The 26,224-nt window shown below is 40.9% G+C and overlaps 1 protein-coding gene across 1 annotated transcript in view; it reads right to left on the bottom strand.

Moving 5' to 3' along the window:
* Nucleotides 1-5,089: 5,089 nt before the first annotated feature.
* pard6a (par-6 family cell polarity regulator alpha) overlaps nucleotides 5,090-26,224 on the bottom strand; it is a 96,244-nt gene continuing 75,109 nt past the window's right edge. Inside the window, exon 3 of the mRNA XM_078210949.1 lies at nucleotides 5,090-8,216. Coding sequence (XP_078067075.1) covers nucleotides 7,372-8,216 — 845 coding nt within the window. The 3' untranslated portion in view covers nucleotides 5,090-7,371. The remainder of the gene's footprint in view (nucleotides 8,217-26,224) is intronic.

Here is a 26,224-nt window from a genome sequence, read left to right as displayed (position 1 = left end):
GTTTTTAATTTCAATATTCCCACAACGATAGATAATACGAGGCTTCAAAGGCAAATGTGTAGTGCTGGATGGTTAATTAATAGAACTGTCTCCCAATCATTCAAGGAGACATAGCATCTTAAATGAAGAATCTCTGTGATTTCAAAATAGAGCCTAACAAGTGAAAAAGGTAAATATCCTGATGTGAACCAACACACAATGGGATAGATATTTAGTTTGCCACTGAGGGTAAAGCTACCATTGTGTTTTGGCCGCTGTTTAAAGAAGCTGCTCAGTTTATCTTAGCTGGAATATCTAGTTATCATCACCTTTATGAAAAACAGTAAATACCAAAACTGATGACATTACACAAACACAGGTCCCCGAAACCCACGTGCCTTGTGATCATACTTTTTGCTGATTGCACTGATCAGAAGTTTTGTATACATCTTTAGATAGAACAATTCATATTTCCAGAGCGCCTCTCGTGGGGATGCTGTATGGGGGTTCGGATACAGATGGCTAATTTGCTGTCTTTCACAAAAACGTTTTGAACAGAATTGTGCTGTTATCTCCAACCCCGCACTGACCACCTATACTTTTTGTTCATAGTTGGCCATGGGGCAGTGTCCCTTAAAAGGCCAGCATTTGCATGAGATTCTGTTTATGAAAAATGGAGAATGGAAACTTACTAAGTATTTGCAAATTATTTTGAACAGCAAGTTAGAAAGGTTTACTATGCAGTTCAATTAAATTAGGATTAACCCATGAGAGTTTCTTGGGCACTGATTGAATAAATCTGCTTAAAAGTATAATAGTCTATGTTGCTATTCTAAATAATGTTTTCCAAATTTATTTAATTCAGAATCTCTTTCCCTGAGACTCTGGATTTCCACAATGTGAGATATGGAGCAGAAGTGACAAGCACAGGAATTAAAACCTTGTAGGTCACAACTCTATGGAGGGTATTTTATGACTTTTTGTCCAAGTGTCGGGTGGGCGTGAAACTGGGAGAGTTCCAGATCTGTTTTTTGGGTGCATTTTCAGGCCCCTCCCCCATATGCACTCTGGCTACAAAATTTTGAGCGAGTCCATTGCTCGCTGCAGAAGCCTGTGGGCAGGACTTAACGTGCCCGAAAGCCTGCAGCTCCGATCGGTATGCGCAGCAAAAAAAATAAATAAATAAAGCAGCTCCCTGCCACATCCTTCCCAGGCTAGATAATGCCTCCCTCTGGGCCCAACAGACATTGGACTCCCCCCCCCAAACATTACTGACCCCCTTATCCCCCCACCACCCAGACCAATCGCAGCAGAGTGGCAGCGCCCCATCCCCTGCCGATCACAGGCAGAGTGGCAGCGGTCCCCCCTCCCCAGACCTACCTGCACATGGCCCCTATCACCACTTGGCTCCAATGGCTGTCTGACACCTCCCTCTCTCCCCCCTGCCCCCAATCATAGAGCCACAGATCCCCCACACCCTCATCGACACACCTGCAACACAACCCCCCCCACCTCCTCCCAGGAACACACACCTCCAGAAACCATGCAGTAGTGGCCACAGACAACGCTGCTTGAAAAGTCCTGAGGCTGCAGCACTGCCACTTCAAAGGGTGTCCAGCACATCCCCCACCTGCAACAGTGCTGCATGCACTAGGACCCAACAGCATCCCTAGGACCCCAGGTCAATGCCGAGATCCGGGTCCATGCTGAAAATTGGACACCCTGATCAGCAACAGCCCCCACACCCCTCCCCCACACACTTGCAGACCACTCCCAACCCAAAACGCAACCACAAAACGACCCCGTGCGCACCACGGAGCCATCTGACAGTAGGCACTTACCTCCTCACTAATGCTCACTGATGGAGCGCCAGAAGCCGACTTTTAAAGAGATGTTGTTTCTGGACTGATCCGGCTCCGGTGAACGAGATGGTATAGACAGGCATGCTTGTAAATTGGGGGCATGCAGCTCACTAATTGCATTCAGAGGAATGCTAAAATATTTAAATTGACTTCCCACCCATTTTGGGTGGGCTCCTGATACGACGATTTTTTTCCTTCGTAAAGTGGGGACTGGCACGAAAACAGGTGCAGATTGCGTTAATCGCTTCACGCCCCATTTTACGACATTTTCATGCCTGAAAACAGGCACAACACTTGGAAAATTCCACCCATTATCTACAAGTTCCAAAATTGAGAGCGAGTTTGAGGTGGCAATTGGCATGGAGAAGGGTTTCAGCATCAAATTGGCTGAATGAAAGTCAGAGGCAGCTAATGTCATGTGCAAGTAAGTGGGCATTGTGGACAGAATATGGATTTGGAGGTTTAGCAATAGATCACTCACATTGCAAAATGCTTGGAGCTAAGACTGTAGCCAGGAGGGGATGGTATCACCAGCAAAGACATATCCCTAGCATAATCAGTGAAACCCCAATAGCTAGGAACTCTGCAGCTATTAGGGCAGAAAAAAATTTGGCAAAATTACATGCTATGGCAAATGTAGCTAAAGTGCCAAGAAAGAACTGGTCAGTAATGGTACTTTAAAGGTATCAATTAAATGAAATTTGTTTGATGTAGAAAATGTTTAAAAGGTACCAAGAAGCATAATTAGGTCGGCAAAACTAAATTTTGAAAATGGGGTGGTCAAAAGGTAGTCAGAGCAGTGGGTTTTAAGGAGAATCTTTAAGCCACATGTCCTCTTCATTTTTAGGAGGAAATGGAAATGTTGTGGGATTTGAGGGGAAGAATTCCAGACCATGGGTTTAAATAACTGAAATCAAGGTTGCTGTAGAAACTCAGAACACGAGACCATTTGACCCGTGCTGGCTCTTTGAAAATGTTTAGTCTCTCAGCCCTGTTTTTGTCTGTAACTCTGGAAGTTCCTCCCTCCAGTACCTGTCCATTTCCCTTAGTTATTTATGAAATCGGATATCATCTCCGGAGTACTGCTACTGATTAAATCCAATACTTCTCCATATGATAAGCAAAGAACAAGTTCTTGATCGCACCCTAAACTATCTTTTTACTATCATACTATCTATTGAATAAAGTAACACACCCTAATTTCTGATCAATTATCATTTCAGACTACAAAGAGTTTTTTTGTTTTGGGTATTCAAAAAGGATAAAGGATGTGATTGACAAAACTTCTGGATCCCGAAGAAACCTCTACATTCCTAGAGAATTTGGCTTAAATGGCCAAAGTCTTGATCTTTGTAAAATATTTATTAGGTTTGGAAACCTAAAGAGCTCAGTCCTGGTGCTAAGATTGCTTGATTCACTCCTACTTATGATAAAGGAATAAAGGGCATTAATCAAAAGCAGAATACATTCTTTGAGAGAATGCAGGCTTGAAGTGAAATGATTTGCCTCACCTTAGTGTTAGGCTAAGGGATTTACCTGCAAGTGTGCTTCTCTCCCCCAGTGAGCTGGTAGTGCACTCCTGTATGCCACATTCAACTACGATGGCGACTGCTCCTTAAACACTTCAAGTAGCCAAATACATTAGTGCCAGATGGCACCTCCCCAGATGGTGGCTGTTGTCCTGATTGGCTCACTCCTGAAGGGGAGAGACCCATTTCCTGGATACCAATGAATGCCCCACATACATGTCCACTCTGACAACAGTCTTTCCCTACTCCATTCTCTCCCCCTCTTCTCTCCTCACCCACGACTGGGTTGCATTCGTGGTTTATTAATCCTGGGTGTCGCAGCCAGTCTCCAGTCTGAGGTGCCAGAGGTGTGTTCCAGCTGCAATACACTCCACTGGTCTGTTGAGGGGGGGGGGGGGGGGGGGGGGGGGAGGAAGGTGGATGAAGGAGCAGGATTGGGTAGAGATGCCATGTGAGACACTCTTTGCGTTCTTACATTCAAACTCCTGAACACTGGGTGCCAACAGCCGCTGAGCATGTCAGAACTACAACTTCCATCAGACAGCGCAGGCAGTGACCCTGATTCCATGCTGATGTTCCTTACTGTACAGATGCTCAGCTAGATGCAGCAAGGATAATATGGTTCCAACTGGATAAAGGTTGAACGTAAGGCAATTACTGAGGCCCATCATTGTAACTTCACAGCTCTCAGAAAGAACAATCCACATCGTCCTAATTCCCCAAGATAGGAAAAGCATTATGGATTCTATTCCTGCCACTGTTTCTGATGGGACCTTCCAAGTCCTAACAATCCCTCAATTCACATAAATAAAATAATTGCTGCAGACAACTTGGTACCTGCTTTAAGAATAGGTTCAATTTTTTGGTATAGAAGATCAGTGTGCGCTGGTTGATGAAAAAAGTCAGAGCAAACAGAAAATCTTGTTCTGCCCGTTTCATAAAATGGAGAGTACATGCCAAGCAGAAATTTAAATGACTGAAGATGCATAGGAAAAGTAAAACAATGAAGCCACAACTGAATGCCAAAACATGCATTGAAAGAAAACTGATCAAGTGGCATTCCATGGTAAAGCTTTGTAAATTATGTCAGCAGCCAGAAAAGCCAAAAGGTCCTCTGAAAAAATTTCACATGGTGGATAGGATATGGCTGAAATATAAATATATATTTTGTATTTATCTTCATCATTGATAATAATGATACAGGTACAAATGCTTTAGATATTAATTCTTTAAATGCAAATGCAAAAATAGCCTTAGCTTGGTTTCAGGCACGGAAGGTTGATTAGGTTGCAGGACTCTGTATGCAAGGGGTGACTGGGGGGGCGGGGGGAGAGAGAGAGAGAGAGAGTGCGCATGTGGATGGGGGCAGGGCAAGAAATCACAAGGGGGCAGAGTGAAAGGTCACACGAGCAAGGGGGAAAGATATTTTGCATGTTAGGGGTGCACGTGAGGGGGCTGGTAAAGATTGAGGGGTGGGGGCAAGAAAGTGTACACAAGCAGCGTAGGGGGTGTGGGAGAAAGCGTCAGAGAGAGGTGGACCAGGGCCTTCACATATTGGGGTTGGGCAGGGGGGGCATAAAATGAAGCCGAGCACAGAACCCTACCAACTGTAAAACTGCCACTGGTGAAGTATCTTGGCAATTTTCTTGTACAGCGCATAGTCCTGCAAATTGTAACAGAATACTCGATTTAAAAAGCCCAAAGACACACCAGTCCTTGTTAGAAGTTTTATTTGAATAATCATACATCTATGTAACATTCACAATATTTTTCAGCCTGAACCATTAAGACTGCTAATCTGTTAAATATTATAAATACAAGGTTTGTACAGTTTACGGGAAATCAGGTAGAGGCCAAGGATGAGTGGGGTAAAATACAAAAAGTAAGAAAAATACTGCCCTCATTTCATAAAAAATTTATACAAAATATTCCCAGTTAGATAAAATTGTCCCCATCTCTTTACTAAAGAAATTAGACGCATAACAAATTGACAAAAATACATAGATGGTCTAAAAAAACCTCAGGAAAGTTATACCCCACCATTGAACCCTGCTGACTCCGAACTACCAATAAAGTAAAATGTGGAAGGGGGGGGCGGGGGGGAGAGAGAGAGGGAGAGAAGGGGGGATCTCCATTGAAATAAAGTTAAAGTAATGGTTGAAACAAGTTCTTCATAATGTGATTAGTCATTTATATTCAAATAACAATTTAAAATGAAAATTCCTGAAAGCATTTCACTTCAATTTGTGTTTTTTCCCTGAATGCCTTTTCAGTATTAAGGAAATATTGTCTTTTAATAAAAGTTTTTGGCAGTCCCAGATTTGTTTTGGGAGAAAGCAGAGCCAGGAAACACTGTGCTCATTCTACAGGAAGCTTATTAAAACTGCTGAGTCATTGTGCTTCAGACCAGTGAAAATGCTTTTGAAGTGTGCAGAGATGCAAATACTTCGATTATTGCTTTTAATCCAGTGGTCAACAGTGAATGGATTCTGGATTTGAATTTTAAGCATTTTAGGTTGTAACTAACTAGCTGGGACTAAAAAAGTTTAGTTGGTATTTCTTGATCTGCTTTTCCATACAGGAAAGAAACCAACCCTATTTTTATTGTTAACGGCCCCTCAGAGGGTCTGCATGGCTTGTATGTGGTAAGCACTCTTAGCATTTCTATCATTTTTAATGAAGGAAGATTAGTCATGCTATAAAGGTTTATATTGAAACAGACTCAAGTCTGTTCTATTACAAAAGCTTTAATAGTCAATTTTGGTCTAGTAGAAAAGTTGTTCTGGGAATTTAAGCTATCCAATAGCTTCCCAACGTGGGAACACTATTTTTAAAACCAAAATTAAAATCATATTTTCATGGCACTGAATTAACTACTGCAAATAATTAATGTAAAATGTTAAAGCCATTTACACAGTCAATGCAGATGACAGTGCTGCTTAGGTTAAAGTCTGAATCAAGGCTTTTTAGTCGTCTAGAGCTTCCATTTTACTGATCTTGTTTATCATTGAGTCAAGGTCAAAGAAACTTGAAAACTATTGAGCTATCAATTTTTGACTTAACTGTAAAATATTAACTAAGGAAAAATGGGCTCATGATCTACAGTCTCACTCATTTCAATGCTGAATATTGCTTTGTAAAAAGTATAGGCTATAAAACAATTACAACATAAAATACTACATCAAGCTGCATGATGAAGAGCACTGAAGTCAGCAGGGTCTCTTAAGATACAGGTAGTGTTAAAAGATAGACAGATTACCCTCATACCACCAAAAATTAGAAAAGTTACTTTACAGCAGCATACCTATATGTTTAAATTTTCAAAGCAGCCAAATATTCTTTTCCTCTCAGGGAACAGAACAGCAACTTTGTGATAAGTGTTCCACAGAAATGTCAGTACACAGTTTCATAATTGTTTTCCATAGGAAAAAGGGGCTGTCTGCTATCAAAAAGGTAATGGAAATAATTGGAAGTTGCCAAGGTTTAAAAAAAATCAATACTACTACTAATGAGGTCACTATAAGATGTGCAAGTTTTGTGGTATGAGGTTGTTTAATTTAATTTTAAAACACTTGTTTTGCAATTTCACAAGATACATTTGTCTTCAGTTGCAGGTAACATTTGTTCAATTGTAACTGTGTGAAGTGGTGCATTTTAGTTTTTATAAAAGCGGAATCAGTTTGGGAGGTTGGCTCCTAAAGTGATGTCTTAGCTGAAAGTATTTGATAATTACCAAGATTCCAAGTTATAAAATGTTTCATTTTCAAAATAACGTGAAGCACAATTCTGAAAGATCCATAATGTAAAAAGCGATTGCAATTTTGTCTTGCTTTCACCAATACCTTTTTGATTTACCGGTCAAATATTTCAGGACAAAAATAAATTGGATTCCAACCTCCTTAACAAGGTTCCTGTCAAACTCAACATGGAATTAACTGAGAAATATAAAATTTTATTCTGAATGCTTCATATATTAAAAAAGTGATAAAACAGAAGGTGGTCTATAGCGTTATCATTGTTCCATCTTCTCGCATATTTCCATGGCTTGAACTTATTTTGCTGGGACTGTCACTGTGTGTGTTCAAAGAGTTTAATGAGCCTTTGTATTTGCTTTCTTTGTTGTCTAGCAGTGGGCTGTTTAGAGAGATGTTATGCTGCAGCTTTTTGGTTAGGTCTCCATTCACATAATTGGGGAATACTGTTTTTGGAATGTATGATGGCATGTCATTTTCAATTATTATATCACCTTCATCTTCACTCTCTCCTTCTGCTGTACTGTAGTGGTTATAGTTTGAAGTAGCTGTCATGGTGTACTGACTTGGTGTACTGTCTGTTGACACACCAGAGCTACCAGAAGCTCTGCTGCTGCGAATAACATTATTTCGTTGATTTGCTGGCTTCACTGTGATGATCAAATTGTGACTGTTGGCCACCATCATGTCAGTCACCTGGTCCAGAGACTTGCCAGCAACGTCAATTCCGTTTACCTCTAGTATTTCATCATTCACAGCCAGCAGACCTGTGCTCTCTGCTAAGCCACCTCGGACAAGCCGAGAGATGAAGATTCCTGGAACTTTTTCCACTCCTTGAGGGGTGACCCGTACACTCACCCCATCACGAATATAGAATCCAAGTGGTTTGTCAGAGCCGTGTTTGTGAAGGCGAACTCTACGATGAGTTTCTGGAAGGATGTCTACATCAATAATAGATGAGATTTGTCGGAAATCCTGAGGCATTCCAATCAAAATGTGAGGCTTTGACTTGTGATGGACAGGGCGCAAGACATGAAGACCTTTCTTCTTACGCAGGAGTGAATTGGTTCCAAATGCTCCACAGTCACCTTCAGCTGCAGAAAGATGAAAATATTTGGTTACTTTTCTGCATCAGGAATAACATTTGGTCTTGCACAGAACAGAGCAATAAACAAAGACATACTCATTGAGTTTAGAAAAATGAGAGGTAGTCTTATTGAAACATACAAGTGTTACAATCCCAGATGATATTACAACTGGGCAGGAGACTCCAGAATGGCACCCTGGCTCAAAAGACCGTAACTTTTACTTTTAAAAAAAATAAAACATTGAGAAACAGAGTCAATGGACTGCTAATTAATTTTAACAAAATACAATTATGATACGATACTCCTCCCTTAGTTTAATAACACAAATTTTAAGATTAGCACAGATTACAAAGTACATCTTAAGCTACAACGGTCTCAGTAACAACGTCTCTTTAAACACACAAGACGGCTGTGGTCAAATACACTCTCCACTCTAAACCTCAAGGGAATGTCTGTGGATTCCTCCTCAGAATCCCCTTCAATGATTGTCATGAGTTTCCAAACTCCACTGCCAAAAAAGATGCTTTAAAATCTTTCACAAAAATGCTTTTCATTCGCGGTTTGCATTCCAAGCTCTAATCCACCTTTTAACAATGAATCCAATATCCAGGTCTTACCTCTTCTCATTTAGGATTTTTGTCTCGACTGTTGTACAAACGGTTCACAATTGCTTGAACTATCGATTCCCATACTAATTACATGGCATCAGCTTTTGATTTCTCTGAAGTCTGTTTTCTGACTTTAAATCTGGTTACTGCAACTGTCTAACTCAGAACACTATTTACTTTTCCCCCTTGAATTCTCCTGAACACCACCTTGGTTTTTGTTCTCTTGAAGTCTGAAGACTGAAGTTGTATCCCAATCCCCTCATTATCTGGGCTGTATCTTATTCCTTGGGAAGCCTGCCCCTTTGCAGCGTTGTCCTGTCCAGTCTCTCTTCTGGCAAAGTAGAGAGATATTCATTCCCATGTCCAGCAGAAAGATATTTGCTCCCATGGCCTGTCTCCAAATGCCAACAAATTCAGCTAAACCAAAAACAAAAAACCTTTCTACCTTCAAAGGCCCCTAGTTGCTAAGCAACTACTGAGTTTATTTATTCTTCACATCATAACCCTCTCCAAGCACAATAGAAACAGTTGGAATTGAAACCAACCCCCACACAAACACCTTTGTCCAGCTTGAATCTAACTAAATGTTTACCCTTTCTTCCACAGAAACATTGAATTAAACCCACTTAAAATGATACCATATTTCTAATGCTTGCCAATACAAATATAAACCCCTTAAATCTACCTTTGTTTTCCTAACACCAAGATCCTCAGGGGAGTTGGAGTGGAAACAGAGTGGAGACTAGAACTAGAGGACCGAGTTTAAGAATGAGATGCGTCTTTTAGGACAGATGAGGAGAATGTTTTCTGAATGTTTGTTAGCATGTGGACTTTCCTTCCCCAGAAAGCAATGGAAATAGGACCACTGAATTTATTGAAGGCCAAATTAAATTGATTTTTGATAGATGAGAATCAATGATTACGGGGATGGGGTGGGGTGGTCAGACAGGAAAATAGAGACCACAAGCAAGATTTAAATTAATGGCAGAGCAGGTTTGAAGGGATGAATGCCTACTCCTGCCCGACAAATCAAGGACCCCACACACCCTCCCATCTCCTCATTCCCCACTTCATATTACTTCAAAACACTTTCGGAAGTGTCCAAAGTACCTTTAAAATGACAGTTACATAGCTACACTGTTACATTATGGTACATCTTAGAATAAATTGAGTTCAAGATTTTACTCTTTGAATTTGGCATTTAGCTAGGTACACTTTTCAATGACACGTAGCTGTACAGATTGCTCACAAGTGCAATTCATTTGCTACAATCATTTAACACCTTGATATAGAAACAAAGTAAAAACTAGAAGGGAGTGAAGGCGCAATCCACTCCACAAACCTTTATACATCTCCACCAATTAGCCCTTGGGACATTCTGAAACACCTGTTCCCATTAACCTGATCATAACCATTCTGAGAGGTGCTAACCTTTTCCTCTAGAACAGGAAGGTAACTGTGGATAGGAAACAAAGAAGAAACTTTGTGGCTGGCAATAATATATAAAATGATAGCTCATTTGTACAATTCTATACACACCTCCATTTTTTGTTTTCATGCTACTCTTTATATTAACTACAATTTAGGTTGCATACTGATGGTATAACTCAAAGTACTAAAGATTTTTTTAATATTAGGGATGCAATTAAACAACTTTTCTACCACTGTTTTCTCTCTACACACCATCCACCACCACCCCATCCCACCAGGGATTCACAGTGGAAGTTATGAATTGTACATTCAACTAATCAATCCTCAGAACAGAGTGCATTGTACTACTCTTGTGGTGACCTTTTGGGTGACCTGAAAATCCATTCTAACTGGATTTAAATGATTGGCAACCCCTGGGAATTCAACCCTTGACTGCACAAGCTGATAAAACGTTGCTGCAACTGTTGGTCTACCAGACCACTTCAAGAGATTAACTTTTCCTTGTGACAAAAGAGACTCTTTATGGTCGGTTTATGTTAATGCAAAACCTAGAAACTTGAAGTAATACACTTTTATGCTGGGCCAATCCAATCTATGTTTGGATGGTAAATTGAAAATAAAAATAAATCAATAGGGAACCATCTTGTGGGGAAGGGAAGAAAAGCAAGAGATCAGGTCAATTGATTTCTGTTCAATCCATTAAATTCTTAATCTACTACATGATTCAACTTTATTTATCCCTGGCATCAAGATCTGGTTTTCTCCCTCTTTTGCCCCAAAACATGCATACAAAAATGCATTTCAAATTGGATAGTAAATTCATATTCCATCAAATTCAGTAGTTTAAATGAGAGGGCACTTCCAGCTCACTGGCAGCATCACCGGGCACGTTGCTTATTGACAGATGTAATGGTGATTATTAAAACCTTTGAATATCTTAAAAGCAACTGTAACAGCGGTTACACAGTCCTTCAGATTAGATACACTACAGAACTATAAATAAAATATTCAAGTATTTGAAGACAATATTTAAACTTCTATTTAAGGCAATTATTATCCAGATTACTAACAATTACTAAACAAGAGATGCATTCTTCTCTTCCTCTACATTTGGCATGGGGGTGGGTGGCCATTTCTTATTAAAAATCTGTTGTTTTTGTCTGTACTACAAGATAATAATGCAACATTCCTCTAAAACTTAAGGAAATATCTCAAAAATCATTCTATTTACCCAAATGCATATTATTGACAGTTTCTTTTATTTTTTTTCTCCCCAAGATGTGGATGTCACAGGCTTGGCCAGCATTTGTTCCCCCCCCCCCCCCCCGCCCGCCATTTGCTTTTGAGAAAATATTGAAGTCACTGCAGTGTATGTGCTAGCCAAAACCATGAGATGAAATTCAAAACACTGCAATGAACAAAACAGATGCAAATTTCGAACATTTTACATGGCCTTGTTGCAGGAAACCTCCCACCAAAGACAAGAAATAAATTAAAGAGTGAGCTTGACTTCATTACCAAAACAGGTCACTTAGTTCACAACAGTTTTAAAGTTTATTTTATTAGTGTCACAAGTAGGCTTACACACTGAAAATCCCCGAGTTGCCACACTCTGGCATCTGTTCGAGACTGAGGGAAAATTTAGCATGGCCAGGGCACCTAAACAGTAACTAAGGCTTTGAAAATTAAGAATTGCAAATTCCACAAAGATTTTAAATCACATAACATGTTTCTGTTCCAATTAACAGGTGCAACTCCTCAAAACAACTGACCAGTGATCAACACATTGATCACCATCTTATTTAGTACATGCTGATTCACTGAACAGGGGTTCATTTCCAACTTTGCTGTTTGATCAGTGACCTCAGGAATATATTAAAGAATAAAATCAAAAGGAATAAAAGCCCTGAAGGCTAATTCATTCCTCCCCAACCCCACCCTTGCTGCTCAACAGCTACCCAAAGTCCAGACAAACTGGCTTACTCACCACTTCCCTGGTGGCTTTTTTTGCAAATTCTGCCAGCTCCAGCAGTGCCTCACACTCGCACCTCACGGACCTTGCCTTGCTGCTGGCTGCTCAACTATAGCCTGCTCAGCACTCCTCAGCCCTGGTATGGGGGCAAGTCACTTCTGTTCCCCTTGATGACCGCATGCTTCAGAGTCCTGACCAGCTGGCTCTCCCCCACCCCTTGTGCTTTCTCTCAACAATTCACCCAGCCCAGTGGCACCAAGACAACCTTGCCTTGCTGCTGGCTGCCTAGTGATGTCCTGCCTGGCCCTCCCCAGCTCTCGCCTGGAGGTCAAGTTGTCTCATTGATGGCTTGCTTCAGAGTGTCAACCAGCTAGCCAGCTCACCACTTCCCTCCCTCATGGCTTTTTCACCAATTTGCAAAAATGTTAGTTAAGTAAAGACAGGAGATTTTCACTTTGACTGCTGCTCCTCTCCCTCGTAATCACCTCAGCATTCATAGAAACATAGAAACCCTACAGTGCAGAAGGAGGCCATTCGGCCCATCGAGTCTGCACCGACCACAATCCCACCCAGGCCCTACCCCCAGATATTTACCCACTAATCCCTCTAACCTACGCATCCCAGGACACTAAGGGGCAATTTTAGCATGGCCAATCAACCTAACCTGCACATCTTTGGACTGTGGGAGGAAACCGGAGCACCCGGAGGAAACCCACACAGACACGAGGAGAATGTGCAAACTCCACACAGACAGTGACCCGAGCCGGGAATCGAACCCGGGACCCTGGAGCTGTGAAGCAGCAGTGCTAACCACTGTGCTACCGTGCCATTCAATGTTTTCCTGCTCTAAGGGGACTCGACCAGAGTTTGATGTTGCTCTGCATTATGTTATCAGGCTCCAACTGGTATTCAGACACCAGCTGGCATGAGGACCCCCCATTGGTTGGGACCCTGTGCATCTGCACTTTGTTCTATTACAAGTCCACCTCTGATGCAACAATTTGTATGAAGTTGGTTTTAACCCCTTTTAACCACAATAGAATCAAAAAAGCCAATACCAAATTAAATCTTTGCTTTTCAGTGAAAAAAATAAGTGCAAATGAAATCTTTGCTTTTGTCCTTCTACAACAGCCCTAAAACAAAATCTAACCTGACATTTCTCATTCACTTTTATTACAATTCTATACTCTGGTTACTCAATGATATAGGATATTTGACCCATTACACCTCTGTCAGCTGTTTAAGAGAGCCATCCAAATTAGTCCCACTATCCTTGCTTAGCTCAGAGCCTAGCTCTCCAATTTGAAATGCATCTAAGCAGGCTACACAGAGCTGAGACTAACCTTTACATTGTAAAAAAGTTACAAGGAGCACAATTGCAAGCATACACTGAAGAGAAAGTCTTTAAAATTAGAATTCTTGTTAAACAATGTAGGAATGAGTGTAGCAAATAGTTAAATTTATTTGCAACTTTTACAGCATAGGCATAATATAGCAAATCATGTCAGATGATAGTGATTAACATACTTACCAGAGTCAACCACATACATGAATTTGCCCAGAAAAATGTCATTCAATGCTTGTGAAAAAGCATTCTGGAGTGATGCTCCACTGAACCACAGTAGATAGCCAATTAAGCTTACAATATAGTATTTCAATATCAAGCAGCTTTCTCCAGTATTAATTGATTTTAAAGCACAACAGCAACACTTACTCCTAAGTTCTACTTTATTTCAAAATCAATTTCTATTTTATTTCAAAAATATACTTAATTCACAAATTTGTAAAAGTATATTACAATTGAAAGTTACAGAAAGTGCAATAAAATTCAGCTTTTCTTCATACAGCATGTTCCACTCAAAATACCACAATACAATTGCAATATTCTTGATGTGTGCAATATACATTTCACATCAGGAATACGGTTAGCTTCCTGCCCCTTTATGTACTATGGCTGAAATGCCTTCGACAGTGACTTTTCCCCATTGTACCTCTACAGCAGCTTCCGAAGCTTTAGTGCTAAATATTCATTGACAGTGAGTTGTACATTCAGTTCCTTGAGATCATGCAGAACACGAGACCTCTGATTCAATTTCTCATCTGTGTTGAGATAGCTAATTTCAGCTGTAACAGGAGAAACAAACTAGTCCCGATATCCCTGTATCGGGAGGAAAAACAAAAAGCAGCAAGACCTTTACAGGATGGTGTATGCGAGGTGGAATGGTGCAAGGTTCCAATTTACAAATCATTAAATACACAGATCATGCTTTCTTATGACCAAATGGAATACATCAATTGCCTAAAATTATATGCCATCTGCCCCCTTGTTATCCACTCACTTAACCTATTAAAAAATTGTCTTGGCTCCATCTTGGAGACCCGGAACTTAATCTTTTTTATGTCAAAGTTCAAATGCAGAGTTGCATACTAACATATGAACATTAATAGAGGTAAAGATCCTTTTGTCCATCCTGCCTCTCACACATAAGTGTGATATCTTGTGCACTCTCCATCCCAGCTGAAACCATGTGATCTGGTTAAGGCATGGAAAGACAAAGAAAACCCAGGTGAATTTGGGGGAAGAAATTATAGAAAATTCCTCTCCAATGCATCTTAGCAGTGATGGTCCAGGAGATAACTCTGGCCCAAGTTTCAGCATGTAACAATTTGTAAGACCAATTTCTCACTTGACAGAATTCAGTGAAAGCATCTAGCGCAAATGATAGCAGCCTATTCTTAAGGGTCCACTATTCTCTGCAAAAAGAACCACTTCCTGACTACTAATCTGGATCTGGACCTATAACTTAATTTTTACCCTTGGTCCCCTCTACCTATTTAACTGGAAGTTACAATCACTTGTTGAACAATGATATGCTAGTGTAACAGCAACTGATGTGCAAGTTACAAATTTCACAACATTTAATCAATGTCCAGCAACCAAATGTGAAACACTAGGTTTCACACATTTCTTCTGAAAGCACTATTGGAAATCTAATATTGCAAAACTTCTAATAGCACACAATACAATATTTTTTCATTGGTCCAAATGAAATAAAAACTAGTAACCTTTGAGCTGCTCACAGGTAATACTAACTGCCAAATTGACCCAGATTGGTCATTAGGGCAAATTTACAAACATACATCAGGTGAGACAAACATATGGCATCTTGCTTTTGCACTTTGGACCGGTTGGTGTAAATACACAAGGATCAAAGTAATACAGCAGGAACATTAATTATTAATGACCACTGCTGTTTAAAATTCCTATTGTTACAAACTCAACAAAGAATCCAATTCACAAGATAAATTTCCTGAAGCATGCTGCAAAATAGGAGGACTATTTGCTCACCAATAAGCACTGAATACACAAATTGAGTTGTTTCTATATCGCACTGAAAACCTAGGATTGTAGCACTGCTTCCTGAAATGTGGCTTTAGTGCAGCCAGCTTGAACCTTTTCAGGATCTTCCTGGCTGCTGGGCCATGGCAGATTCTAGCCAATTTACTTTTGGTCACAGTCAACTACAACAGAGATGTGTACTGGATGCCAATAATGCTAGCATGGGATTTAGCACAATATAAAAGCAGTTAAGGGTACCGATTTTTAAAAAATGCATTGAAGCACTAAGGTTTGTTTGGTGTCCAAGGATATTTTCCTTGGAAAACAACTAGGCCTACTAGAGGGCAAATAATTTAAAATTTAAATTAAAGATGCTTTTGAATTTCATATTTTTAAAAAAATATGGAAGGGGGAACCAGTCTGCCAAGAACAGAGCAAAGTTAGCGATTTTAAGTTGATTAACTTTAACTTACTAGTTAAGCATGACAAGAAAAATGTTCCCACACAGTCGGTAGTTTAGAGATTCAAGCTATACTTTCTTGGGATGCTGATAGTTGGGGACTGACCAAAGCTCCAGATTATATTAAAGAACATGCCTACTTTTAATCAATAAAGTTCAACTGGGCAAAGAGTTTTATTATTTAAAATAAATTTTGCTTTAATTCTAAAAATGAACACCCGGTCACCACAAAATTCTGCAGAAATTGATTCCCTTTGGCCTTCAGAAGTACACTAATCTCTACACAGAAAATATTGCTTTATCAGTTCTGTGCATCATTTTGTCTCTTTCTCCCTGCCCCCCAGCTCAGTTCAATTTGCAGATTATAATATACATAAGCCAGTCTTGCATCTGGCCCCTTTTATTCTGTCCCCCCACAATAACCTGCTTGGTTCTGCACTGTTCTAGCAAATTAAAGCATGTTATTTTCCATCCTCAAATGTGGCAGCTTTCCTTAACGCAATCTATAATTAACATCTTGTGGCAGCGGCCAGCCATCCTTTAGGACACTGCCACTTTTGAAGTACAAAAATAGTAGCTCTAGGGATCCTGTTCTTTTTCAGGGTGATATTCGAAGATCTTTTAACAAAGTATGTCAAGACAATCCTTTATAAACTCTGACCTATGAATTTAGTGAAGGTGATTTCTGTTTCTTGCAAAATAAATATCTTCATTCAGTTTTGAAAGATGCACTGAAGCAGGAAACATCCTATTACTCAATGTCTTAAATATGCCAGTTACAATGAACAATTTTTTAAAAAAGCATTTAAGGAACATTCTTGAATTGTAATTATACCAGTAAGTCCAGCTGGTGAAGAGGTAAACCATTCTGTAGTAGTTTTTTTTAAAAAACACCTGACCTCATAACTGAAAGCAGGACATAAGACCTGGGTGAAGACTGTCTCCTAATTTGCTCGCTCTACATTGGAGAGCCTTTAAAAATGGAGCCCAGTTCATTGATTCACTGAGTTGATGCTGGAACAGGTCAGTGATATGACATGGAAGCCCTGCCCACCATCTTCTTCAAATGGTGGCACTGTGGTGGAAAAATCCACTATTGCTGTCAGAGAGCTCAAAGCCACTTACCCTGCCCGACATTGGGTGAAAATCTTGCCCAAAGTTATAGATAACTATCTGGCATCACAAAACATGTCCTTGCATAATCAAAGTACGCTCATATCCATGGACCTCCTGAAGAATTTTGTTTTAGCAGCTTTCAATCCAAGTACCTTCTATTTACACCATGTATGTGATCTTCAGCTACATAGAAAATATTTTTGTTCTGTGGCTAATAAATAAATCAGTGGAAAGGAATCTGGTTGTTCAGTTCTGATGATAACACAATTGTAGGAAAAATATATTCCACATCACCTGTAGTTGAACACAGTATTGTTTACAGAAAATAATTGTCCACCTGTGATATACAGAGAAATTCTGAGCTTTGCATTAAAGTAGGCTCATATACATAGCATTTATGAATCATTGCTTAAGAATGGAAGATACCAAGGAGACACTTACTTTTCATATATCAGTTGGCCAGTTCACATATGGGTGGATTCTAGTACCCACTCTTGTAATGATTCCCCCACCCGCCCCCCAGGAATTGAAAAGGAACCAGCTACAGAATTATAATGCAGGGGTGACATGGGGACAGAGAATGATAAATCTTCAGCACCAATTAACAGCAACAGTTCATAACAGCAAAACAAATTCAGAGTGGGAAACTTGAATCAAGCCTCCCTTCCCCCACATCAGGAGCTATCATTCATAAAATTAGAATTGAGATGCAGCAATTGCTGCAACTATTTTGCTGTATGGGACTAAAATCATCAAGATCAAGTGTATTTTTAACCTTGGTAACTGGCAATTCTTAAAGATAAAAGATTGGAATTTCGGAGACTGATAATTTCTTAAAACACTACTTTAAAATATAAAATGATAAATTGCTAAGGATTTACCATGTTTAGTAATTTATCCCCGCATTGTCAGAAGCCAACAAATGTAGACCAAGTTTAAGCCACAACTGAAAAGGTCTATGTGTAGACATGATTTAGTAATATTGGACAGACCCAAATTCTGAAGGTTAGGAATTAACTTCATTGCTTCCCATTCAACATGACCAGGCCAGTCTTTGCACAAGTGCCTGTAGTCAATATTTTGCCAGCATTTTCTGCTTTTAGTCCAGATTAAATGACAATTTCAACAATTGAAGAGAGAGGACAAAAGACAAGCATTCATATTGTGCCTCTGATCCCTAGACCATTCCAGAGCACTTTAGAGACAAAAGATACCTTTGAGGTGAAGTCATCATTGTAATGTATGAAACATACACCAACAGCAAGGTCCTACAGATAATGATCATGAACAGATAACCTGTTTTAGTGATAATAATTGAGGATTAAACATTGGCAACTACAAAGTTTTTTGAATCTGATCATTGGATCCTTCAAGGGGTAGATAGGGCCTCTGTTTGACAGCTCATCCAAAAGATGCCACCTAAATAGGCGCAGGGTTGGAATGCTAGTCTGGATGATGCACTGGAATGTGACTTTATCTTCAAACCTCTGACTCAGGTGAGGTAAGCCACAATGAAGCATGCTATTCTGAACATGTGATGGAATGTTTGCACTTTACATACAGAATTGATTGCTGTATAAAGGATACTTTTTGACAATGGTCATATCTAGTGTCTTCAAATCGACTGTATTGCTGGTCATGTTCCCTCACATTTAACCCAACAAGGTGGTGGTATATTCTTTCCAGCACCTCTAGTGTTATCAGCAACAAGTATTAAACTTGTAATAATTGCCATCTGAATTGTTCAGAAATAAGTGAATTGCAGCAAATTGCCCAAAAGTTCAAACAGAAATCAACATGTCCTCTCCACAGTTGCTGCCAGACCTGCTGAATATTTCCATCACTTGTTTCTGGAAAAGAAATGTTCACTATTTACAGCATTTTGAACGGTCATTAAATGTTGCAACTCTTAGCTGACTTTTGTCATGTGTACACTGTTATATATTGGGTATCTAAATTAAACAGTTTTTATAGGGTAGCAATTGCAATTTTACAATGTGTGAAAAAACAAATGTGGATAACAGTGAATTTGTAGAGATATGTTCAAACATGTTTCAAACAGAATCCTTCAGGGAGTTGGTTTCACTTGGATTCCAGGAGACTGATGTCTGTGCTGTGTTTTGTGGTGATGCTAAATCCAGCTCTTAAAGCAGTACAATCAGTAAACCAATTGGAGGGGTTGGTCTGCCAAAATCTAAAATAATGTCCTGTGCCAGAGGACTGGAGAATTGCAAATGTTACACCCTTGTTCAATAATAGGGTGTAAAGATAAGCCCAGCAACTACAGATCAGTCAAGTTAACTTTGGCGGTGGAGAAGTTTCTAGAAATAATTTGGGATAAAATAGAAACCTGGGTAAATGTAGGTTAATTAAGGAAAGCCAGCAGAGATTTGTAAATGGTGTTAAGCCAACTTGCCAAGTTTTTAAAGAGGTAACAGAGAGAGGGTTGATGAGGGTAATGCTGTTGTGGTGTAGTGGCTTTCAAATGACATTTGATAAAAGTGCTGCTCAGATTTCTGAACAAAGTTGAGCTCATGAAAAAGCAACATGGATATGAAATTGGCTGAGTGACAGGAAAGATCGGTGCTTAAATCGATGTTTTCAGACTGGAGTGAAGTTCCCCAGTGTTAGATACCCTATTCTTCCCAATATATATTAATGATTTAATGTGCAGTGAAATTGCAAATGAGTCAAACTCAGCTGACACAAAATTCTAGTTACGTTGAAGTGGTCAACCATTCCCACCGGCAGAAAAGCAATTCCCCTAGAATGATAACCGTGATGAGCCAAAATTCCACACTGGTTACTCAGCTGAAATGGTCTAAGCTTGTCATATGACATTGCCAACCAGACCAGAGATAGACCACACAAGAGGGCAAAATCATGGCGTGCTGGACAGGCCGTCATGCGTCATTGCAATCTTCCTGTGAAAAGATGTGCAAAACCTTAGCATGGCTAAGCCTGAGAGACAGTTTAAGAGTGTCGACTAGAGAGAAGGGGAAGTTGATATATATATGTGGAAAACCATGGCACGAAGCAAAAAGCAGACATTGTAAAGGAGATTTCACCATCAAGTTTGTCCATTATAAAACAACATCTGTGAGCAGTTCAACAAGCAGGCATTCTCTCCACCAAGGAAGATGCCATCATACCTGCTGAGATTTTCCAGCATTTTGTGTTTTTGTTTCAGATTCTAGCATCCAGACTATTTTGCCTTTAACTAAAAGTAACTAACTTGCAGAGAAACCACAAGGTACTTTTCCAGCTGCATATTAAAAAAACACCCAATCTTCTTTAGGAGTTAGAATATCTGCATGCATGTTAGTTCAACATGGTACATGTGAAAATAAATGTGAAAGCAAGAAGGGGTGTTTTGAAACATGTCCAGAAGGAGGCAGAATTAGCAATAGCAGGCTTAAATAAAGTAATTCAGTTATGGATACATTTTTTCTGTGCTAAATGTGTTTAAAGGAATGTGATTCAGCTGGATAACATTTTAAATTTTGAAACTATTTTGCTGCCCATTTCCTCCATTGTTTGTTTGCTTTATTCACTACGACTGTCCAACTTATTGAGCCTTTTTTTAACCTTGGTGTGGGGTTGGGGGGGGGGGGGTAATTTCTGGCATTGTGGTTGGATAAAATAGCTGTGATAAGAGTTTTTAACAACTTTGCCCTTGATTTTGCAAGTAGCATTTATGAAGCTCTAAACAGGCAGAAACATCCCAAGGCAAATTACAGTTCAACATTGAAGCCATTAAGAGATCAGTTTGTGTAAACATGTAGTCATGTAGGCAAATTGTAGAATTCATAGAATCTTACATCATTAGGCTGCACTGACCCTTTGAAAAGGTTATTAGACCACAAGACCATAAGACATAGGAGCAGAATTAGGTCACTTGGCCCTTCGAGTCTGCTCCACCATTCAATCATGGCTGATATTTTTCTTATCCCCATTCTCCTGCCTTTTCCCCATAACTCCTGATCCCCTTAATCAAGAATTTATCAATCTCTGTTTTAAAGACATTCTGGCCTCCACAGCCTTCTGTGGCAAAGAGTTCCACAGATTCACCACTCTGGCTAAAGAAATTCCTCCTCATCTGTTTTAAAGGATCGTCCCTTTAGCCGGAGGTTGTGCCCTCTGGTTCTAGTTTTTCCTACTATTGGAAACATCCTCTCCACATCCACTCTATCCAGGCTTCGCAGTATCCTGTAAGTTTCAATAAGATCCCCCCTCATCCTTTTAAACTCCAACTAATACAGAGCCAGAGTCCTCAACCGTTCCTCATACGACAAGCTCTTCATTCCAAGGATCTTTTTTGTGAACCTCCCATTTAGAAAATAATCTATGCCTCCATTCCTCCTTCCAAAGTGCATAACCTCACACTTTTCCCCATTCTATTCCATCTACCACTTCTTTACCCACTCGCCTAGCCTGTCCAAGTCCTTCTGCAGCCCCCCTGCTTCCTCAATACTACTTGTCCCTCTACATATCTTTTTATCATCTGCAAACTTAGCAACAGTGCCTTCAGTTCCTTCTTCCAAATCGTTAATGTATATTGTGAAAAGTTGTGGTCCCAGCACCAACCCAAGGCACATTACTAGTCACCGTGCAGTCCTGAAAAAGACCCCTTAACCCCACTCTCTGCCTTTGCCAGTCAGCCAATCCTCTATCCATGCCAGGATCTAACCCTTAACGCCATGGGCTCTTAACTTATTTAACAGTCTCCTTTGCGGTACCTTGTCAAAGGCCTTCTGGAAATTTAAATAAATCACGTCCACTGGTTCTCCTTTATCTAACTTCTTTGTTACTGCCTCAAAGAAGTCTAACAGATTTGTCGGACATGACCTCCCCTTGACGAAGCTAGGTATTCAATTAGTCCCATTCCCATACTTTATCCCCATAGCCTAGTAACTTTCTCCAATTGAAAGTTATAATCTACCTTTCTAGACAGATCATAACTCAGTCTAAAATAGTCTGATGTCACATCTGGTACTTGCAATAACCTTAAATCTTTGTCCTCTGGTTGCAGATCCTTCTGCCACTGAAACAGGTTTTACTCATTTACCAAATATAAAGATTTCATGGTTTGAACATCTTTATTCTATTCCTCCTTAACCATTTCTGCTCCAAGAGCTATGGGATAAAGTAGGGGAGTGGGACTAATTTCAAAGAGTCAACACAGAATGGGCTGAATGGTAGCCACCTCTTATGCTGTAAACTGAGAAATCACAACTGAAGTTCCTCATCCTGTACCATTCTTGTAAATCTCACCTACACCCTCACCAAGGCCCCAACATCCTTGCTAACATTTGATACCCAGGGTTTGGCACAATGCTTTACCGGAGACAGTGATTTAGCAAAATTAGCAAACCTTGCTTTTAAGTCTCTGTAAAGCCAAAGATTCCACATGCTACAATGGGCATAACAAATCCTGCCAAACATTTCTATACATAACCTTGTGCCATAGAATCCTACAGTGTAGGAGGCCATTTAGCCCATCAAGTCTACATCAATTCTGAAAAAGCCCACCATGCCATCCCAACCCTGTAATCCTGCATATTTACCATTGCCAATCCACCTAATCTACACATCTTTGGACTGTGGGAGGAAACCAGAGCACCCAGAGGAAACCCAAAGTCCTGTATACCCAAATCAGAGGACCACATTTTATTTCATTCTCCAGTCTGAACAGCCATTCACCACTACTTTGCTCTCCGAATCTCAGCCAATTCCATGTCCATGCTTTCCACTGCTCCATCAAACTTTATTAAGTGGCACTTTGATGAGGTCTTCTAGCACAGTGGTAACATCCTTACTTTTAAGCTAGGCACTCCAGCTTCAAGTCCCACTTCAGGTCCTGGATCACCACAGAAGGTGCATTTATAACTTGGCCAAACAGATTGATCATCAGCCTGTAACTTCCTTCACTACACCTAATAGCAGGCAGTAGGCAATACGTTTCCTGGTCTGTCATACTGCAGAAGGCAATGGAAACCACTGCAGTACTTTGCCAATCATGGACCAGCCATGGTCCCCAACAGTCCTTTAGGGCATGGTACCGGAAGGGTGGAGGAAATTTAAAAATTCATATATACAGCAAACATCACAGAATCCCTACAGTGCAGAAGGAGGCCATCCTAGCTAGAGTCTGCACCAACTTTCCAAAAATAAAAGCATCCCACCCAGGCTCTCCCCTTCCCCTGCAATCCCATGCATTTTTCCACTGCTAATCCACCCAACCTTCACATCTTTGGACTGTGGAAGGAAACTAGTCACAGTGGTTGCTGGTTAAGTGTTTTATTTTTACCTGTATATAAGTTGGGCGGTTCCTAAACCCGAGACACTACACTTGTAGTGTCCCCCAACCTTTCACCCCCTCCAACCTAATGGGGGTGAGTAAATATCAGGTAAGCTCTTTCCTTCTTTCTTGTTGTATTACCAAGTTATCTAGAGGGGAAGTGAAGGAAGTGCTATGTTCCTCGTGCAGAACGTTTGAGGTGAGGGACGCCGTCAGTGTCCCTGCTGATTTCACCTGTGGGAAGTCCACCCATCTGCAGCTCCTCAAAAACCGCGTTAGGGAACTGGAGCTGGAGCTGGATGAACTTCAGATCATTCGGGAGACAGAGGTGGCCATAGATAGAAGCTTCAGGGATATAGGTACTCCGAGGAATGAAGATAGATGGGTGACGGTTAGAGGGGCTGGGAGGAAGCAGTCAGTGCAAGGATCCCCTGCGGTCGTTCCCCTCGGCAACAAGTATTCCGCTTTGGATACAGTTGAGGGGGACGACCTACCAGGGGTAAGCCACGGTGACCGGATCTCCAGCACTGAGTCCGTCCCTGTGGCTCAGAAGGGAAAGGGGGAGAGCAAGAGAACAATAGTTATTGGGGACTCGTCAGTTAGAGGGATAAATAGGAGGTTCTGTGGCAGCAAAAGAGACTCATGGATGGTATGTTGTCCCCCGGATGCCAGGGTCCGTGATGTCTCGGACCATGTTTTCAGGATTCTTAAGGGGGAGGGGTAAACAGTCACAAATCGTGGTACACATCAGTACTAACAACATAGGTAAGAGAAGGGATGGGGATTTAAAACAGGAATCTAAGGAGCTAGAGTGGAAGCTGAGAGCCAAGACAAATCATGTTGTCATCTCTGGTTTCTGCCGGTGCCACGTGATAGCGAGTTGAGGAACAGGGAGAGAGTGAAGATAAACAAGTGGCTGCAGGGATGGTGCAAGAGAGAGGGTTTCAGCTACATGGATAATTGGAACACATTCTGGGGAAGGTGGGACCTGTACAAACAGGACGGGTTGCACCTGAACCAGAGGGGCACCAATATCCTGGGAGGGAAATTTGCTACGGCTCTTCAGTGGGGTTTAAACTAATTTGTCAGGGGGATGGGAAAAGGAGCTGTAGCCCAAAAGTCAGTGTTGAATGTAGTGAGGTACTGAGGAAGATATCAAGGTCGCAGGAGTGTACTGGCAGACAGGAAGGTGGGTTGAAGTGTGACTACTTCAATGCAAGGAGCATCCGAAATAAGGTAGGTGAACTTGGAGCGTGGATTGGTATTTGGGACTACGATGTTGTGGTCATTACGGAGACATGGTAACAGGGACAGGAATGGTTGTTGGAAGTTCCGGGGTATAGATGTTTCAGTGAGGGAAGGTGGTAAAAGAGTTGATGGAGTAGCATTGTTAATCAAGGATAGTTTAATGGCTGCAGAAAGGCAGTTCGAGAGGGATCTGCCTACTGAGGTAATATGGGCTGAAGTTAGAAATAGGAAAGGAGCGGTCATGTTGTTAGGAGTTTACTATAGGCCCCCAAATAGTAATAGAGATGTGGAGGAAGAAATTGCAAAGCAGATTATGGATAAGTGTGGAGGTCACAGGGTAGTTGTCATGGGTGACAAACTTTCCAAATATTGATTGGAACCTTTATAGGTCAAATAGTTCGGATGGGACAGTGTTTGTTGAGTGTGTGCAGGAGGGTTTCCTGACACAATGTGGATAGGCTGACAAGAGGTGGGGCCACATTGGATTTGGTACTGGGAAATGAACCGGGCCAAGTGTTAGATTTGGTTGTGGGAGAGCACTTTGGAGATAGCAACCACAATTCGGTGTCTTTCATTATTGCAATGGAGAGGGATAGGGCCGTACGGCAGGGCAAGGTTTATAATTGGGGGAGGGGTAATGATGATGCGATTAGGCAAGAATTAGGGAGCATAAGATGGGAACAGAAACTGTCAGGGAAAGGCACAAATGAAAAGTGGAGCTTGTTCAAGGAACAAATACTGTGTGTCCTTGATAGGTATGTTCCTGTCAGGCAGGGAGCAAATGGCCGAGTGAGGGAATTGTGGTTCACAAAAGAGGTTGAATGTCTTGTCAAGAGGAAGCGTATGCAAGGATGAGAAAACAAGGTTCAGTTGGGTCCATTGAGGGTTACAAGTTAGCAAGGAATGAGCTGAAAAAGGGGCTTAGGAGAGCTAGGAGGGGGCATGAGAAGTCCTTGGCGGGTCAGATCAAGGAAAACTCCAAGGCTTTTTACTCTTATGTGAGGTTTAAAAGAATGACCAGGGTGAGGTTAGGGCCGGTCAAGGACAGCAGTGGGAACTTGTGCATGGAGTCAGAAGAGATAGGAGAGGCAATGAATGAATACTTTTCTTCAGTGTTCACCAAGGAGAGGGGCCATGTTTTTGAGGATGAGTGTGTGATACAAGCTGATAGGCTGGAGGAGGCAGATGTTCTGAGGGAAGATGTATTAGCAATTTTGAATAACCTGAAGCTCGATAAGTCCCCTGGGCCAGATGAGATATATCCTAGGATTCTTTGGGAGGCAAGGGATGGGATTGCAGAGCCTTTGGCTTTGATCTTTGGGTCCTCACTGTCCACAGGGATAGTGCGAGAGGACTGGAGAGTGGCGAATGTTGTTCCTCTGTTCAAGAAAGGAGATAGGAATGACCCTGGTAATTATAGGCTGGGTAGTCTTACTTCGGTGGTCAGTAAGTTAATGGAAAAGGTCCTGAGGGATAGGGTTTACCACCATTTAGAAAGATGCAGCTTAATCCGGGATAGTCAACACGGATTCGTGAAG

Source organism: Mustelus asterias, chromosome 4, assembly GCF_964213995.1.
Source record: "Mustelus asterias chromosome 4, sMusAst1.hap1.1, whole genome shotgun sequence".
Taxonomy (NCBI): domain Eukaryota; kingdom Metazoa; phylum Chordata; class Chondrichthyes; order Carcharhiniformes; family Triakidae; genus Mustelus; species Mustelus asterias.
The sequence above is the reverse complement of the archived record's forward strand: the minus strand, read 5'-3'. Positions and strand labels throughout refer to the sequence as shown.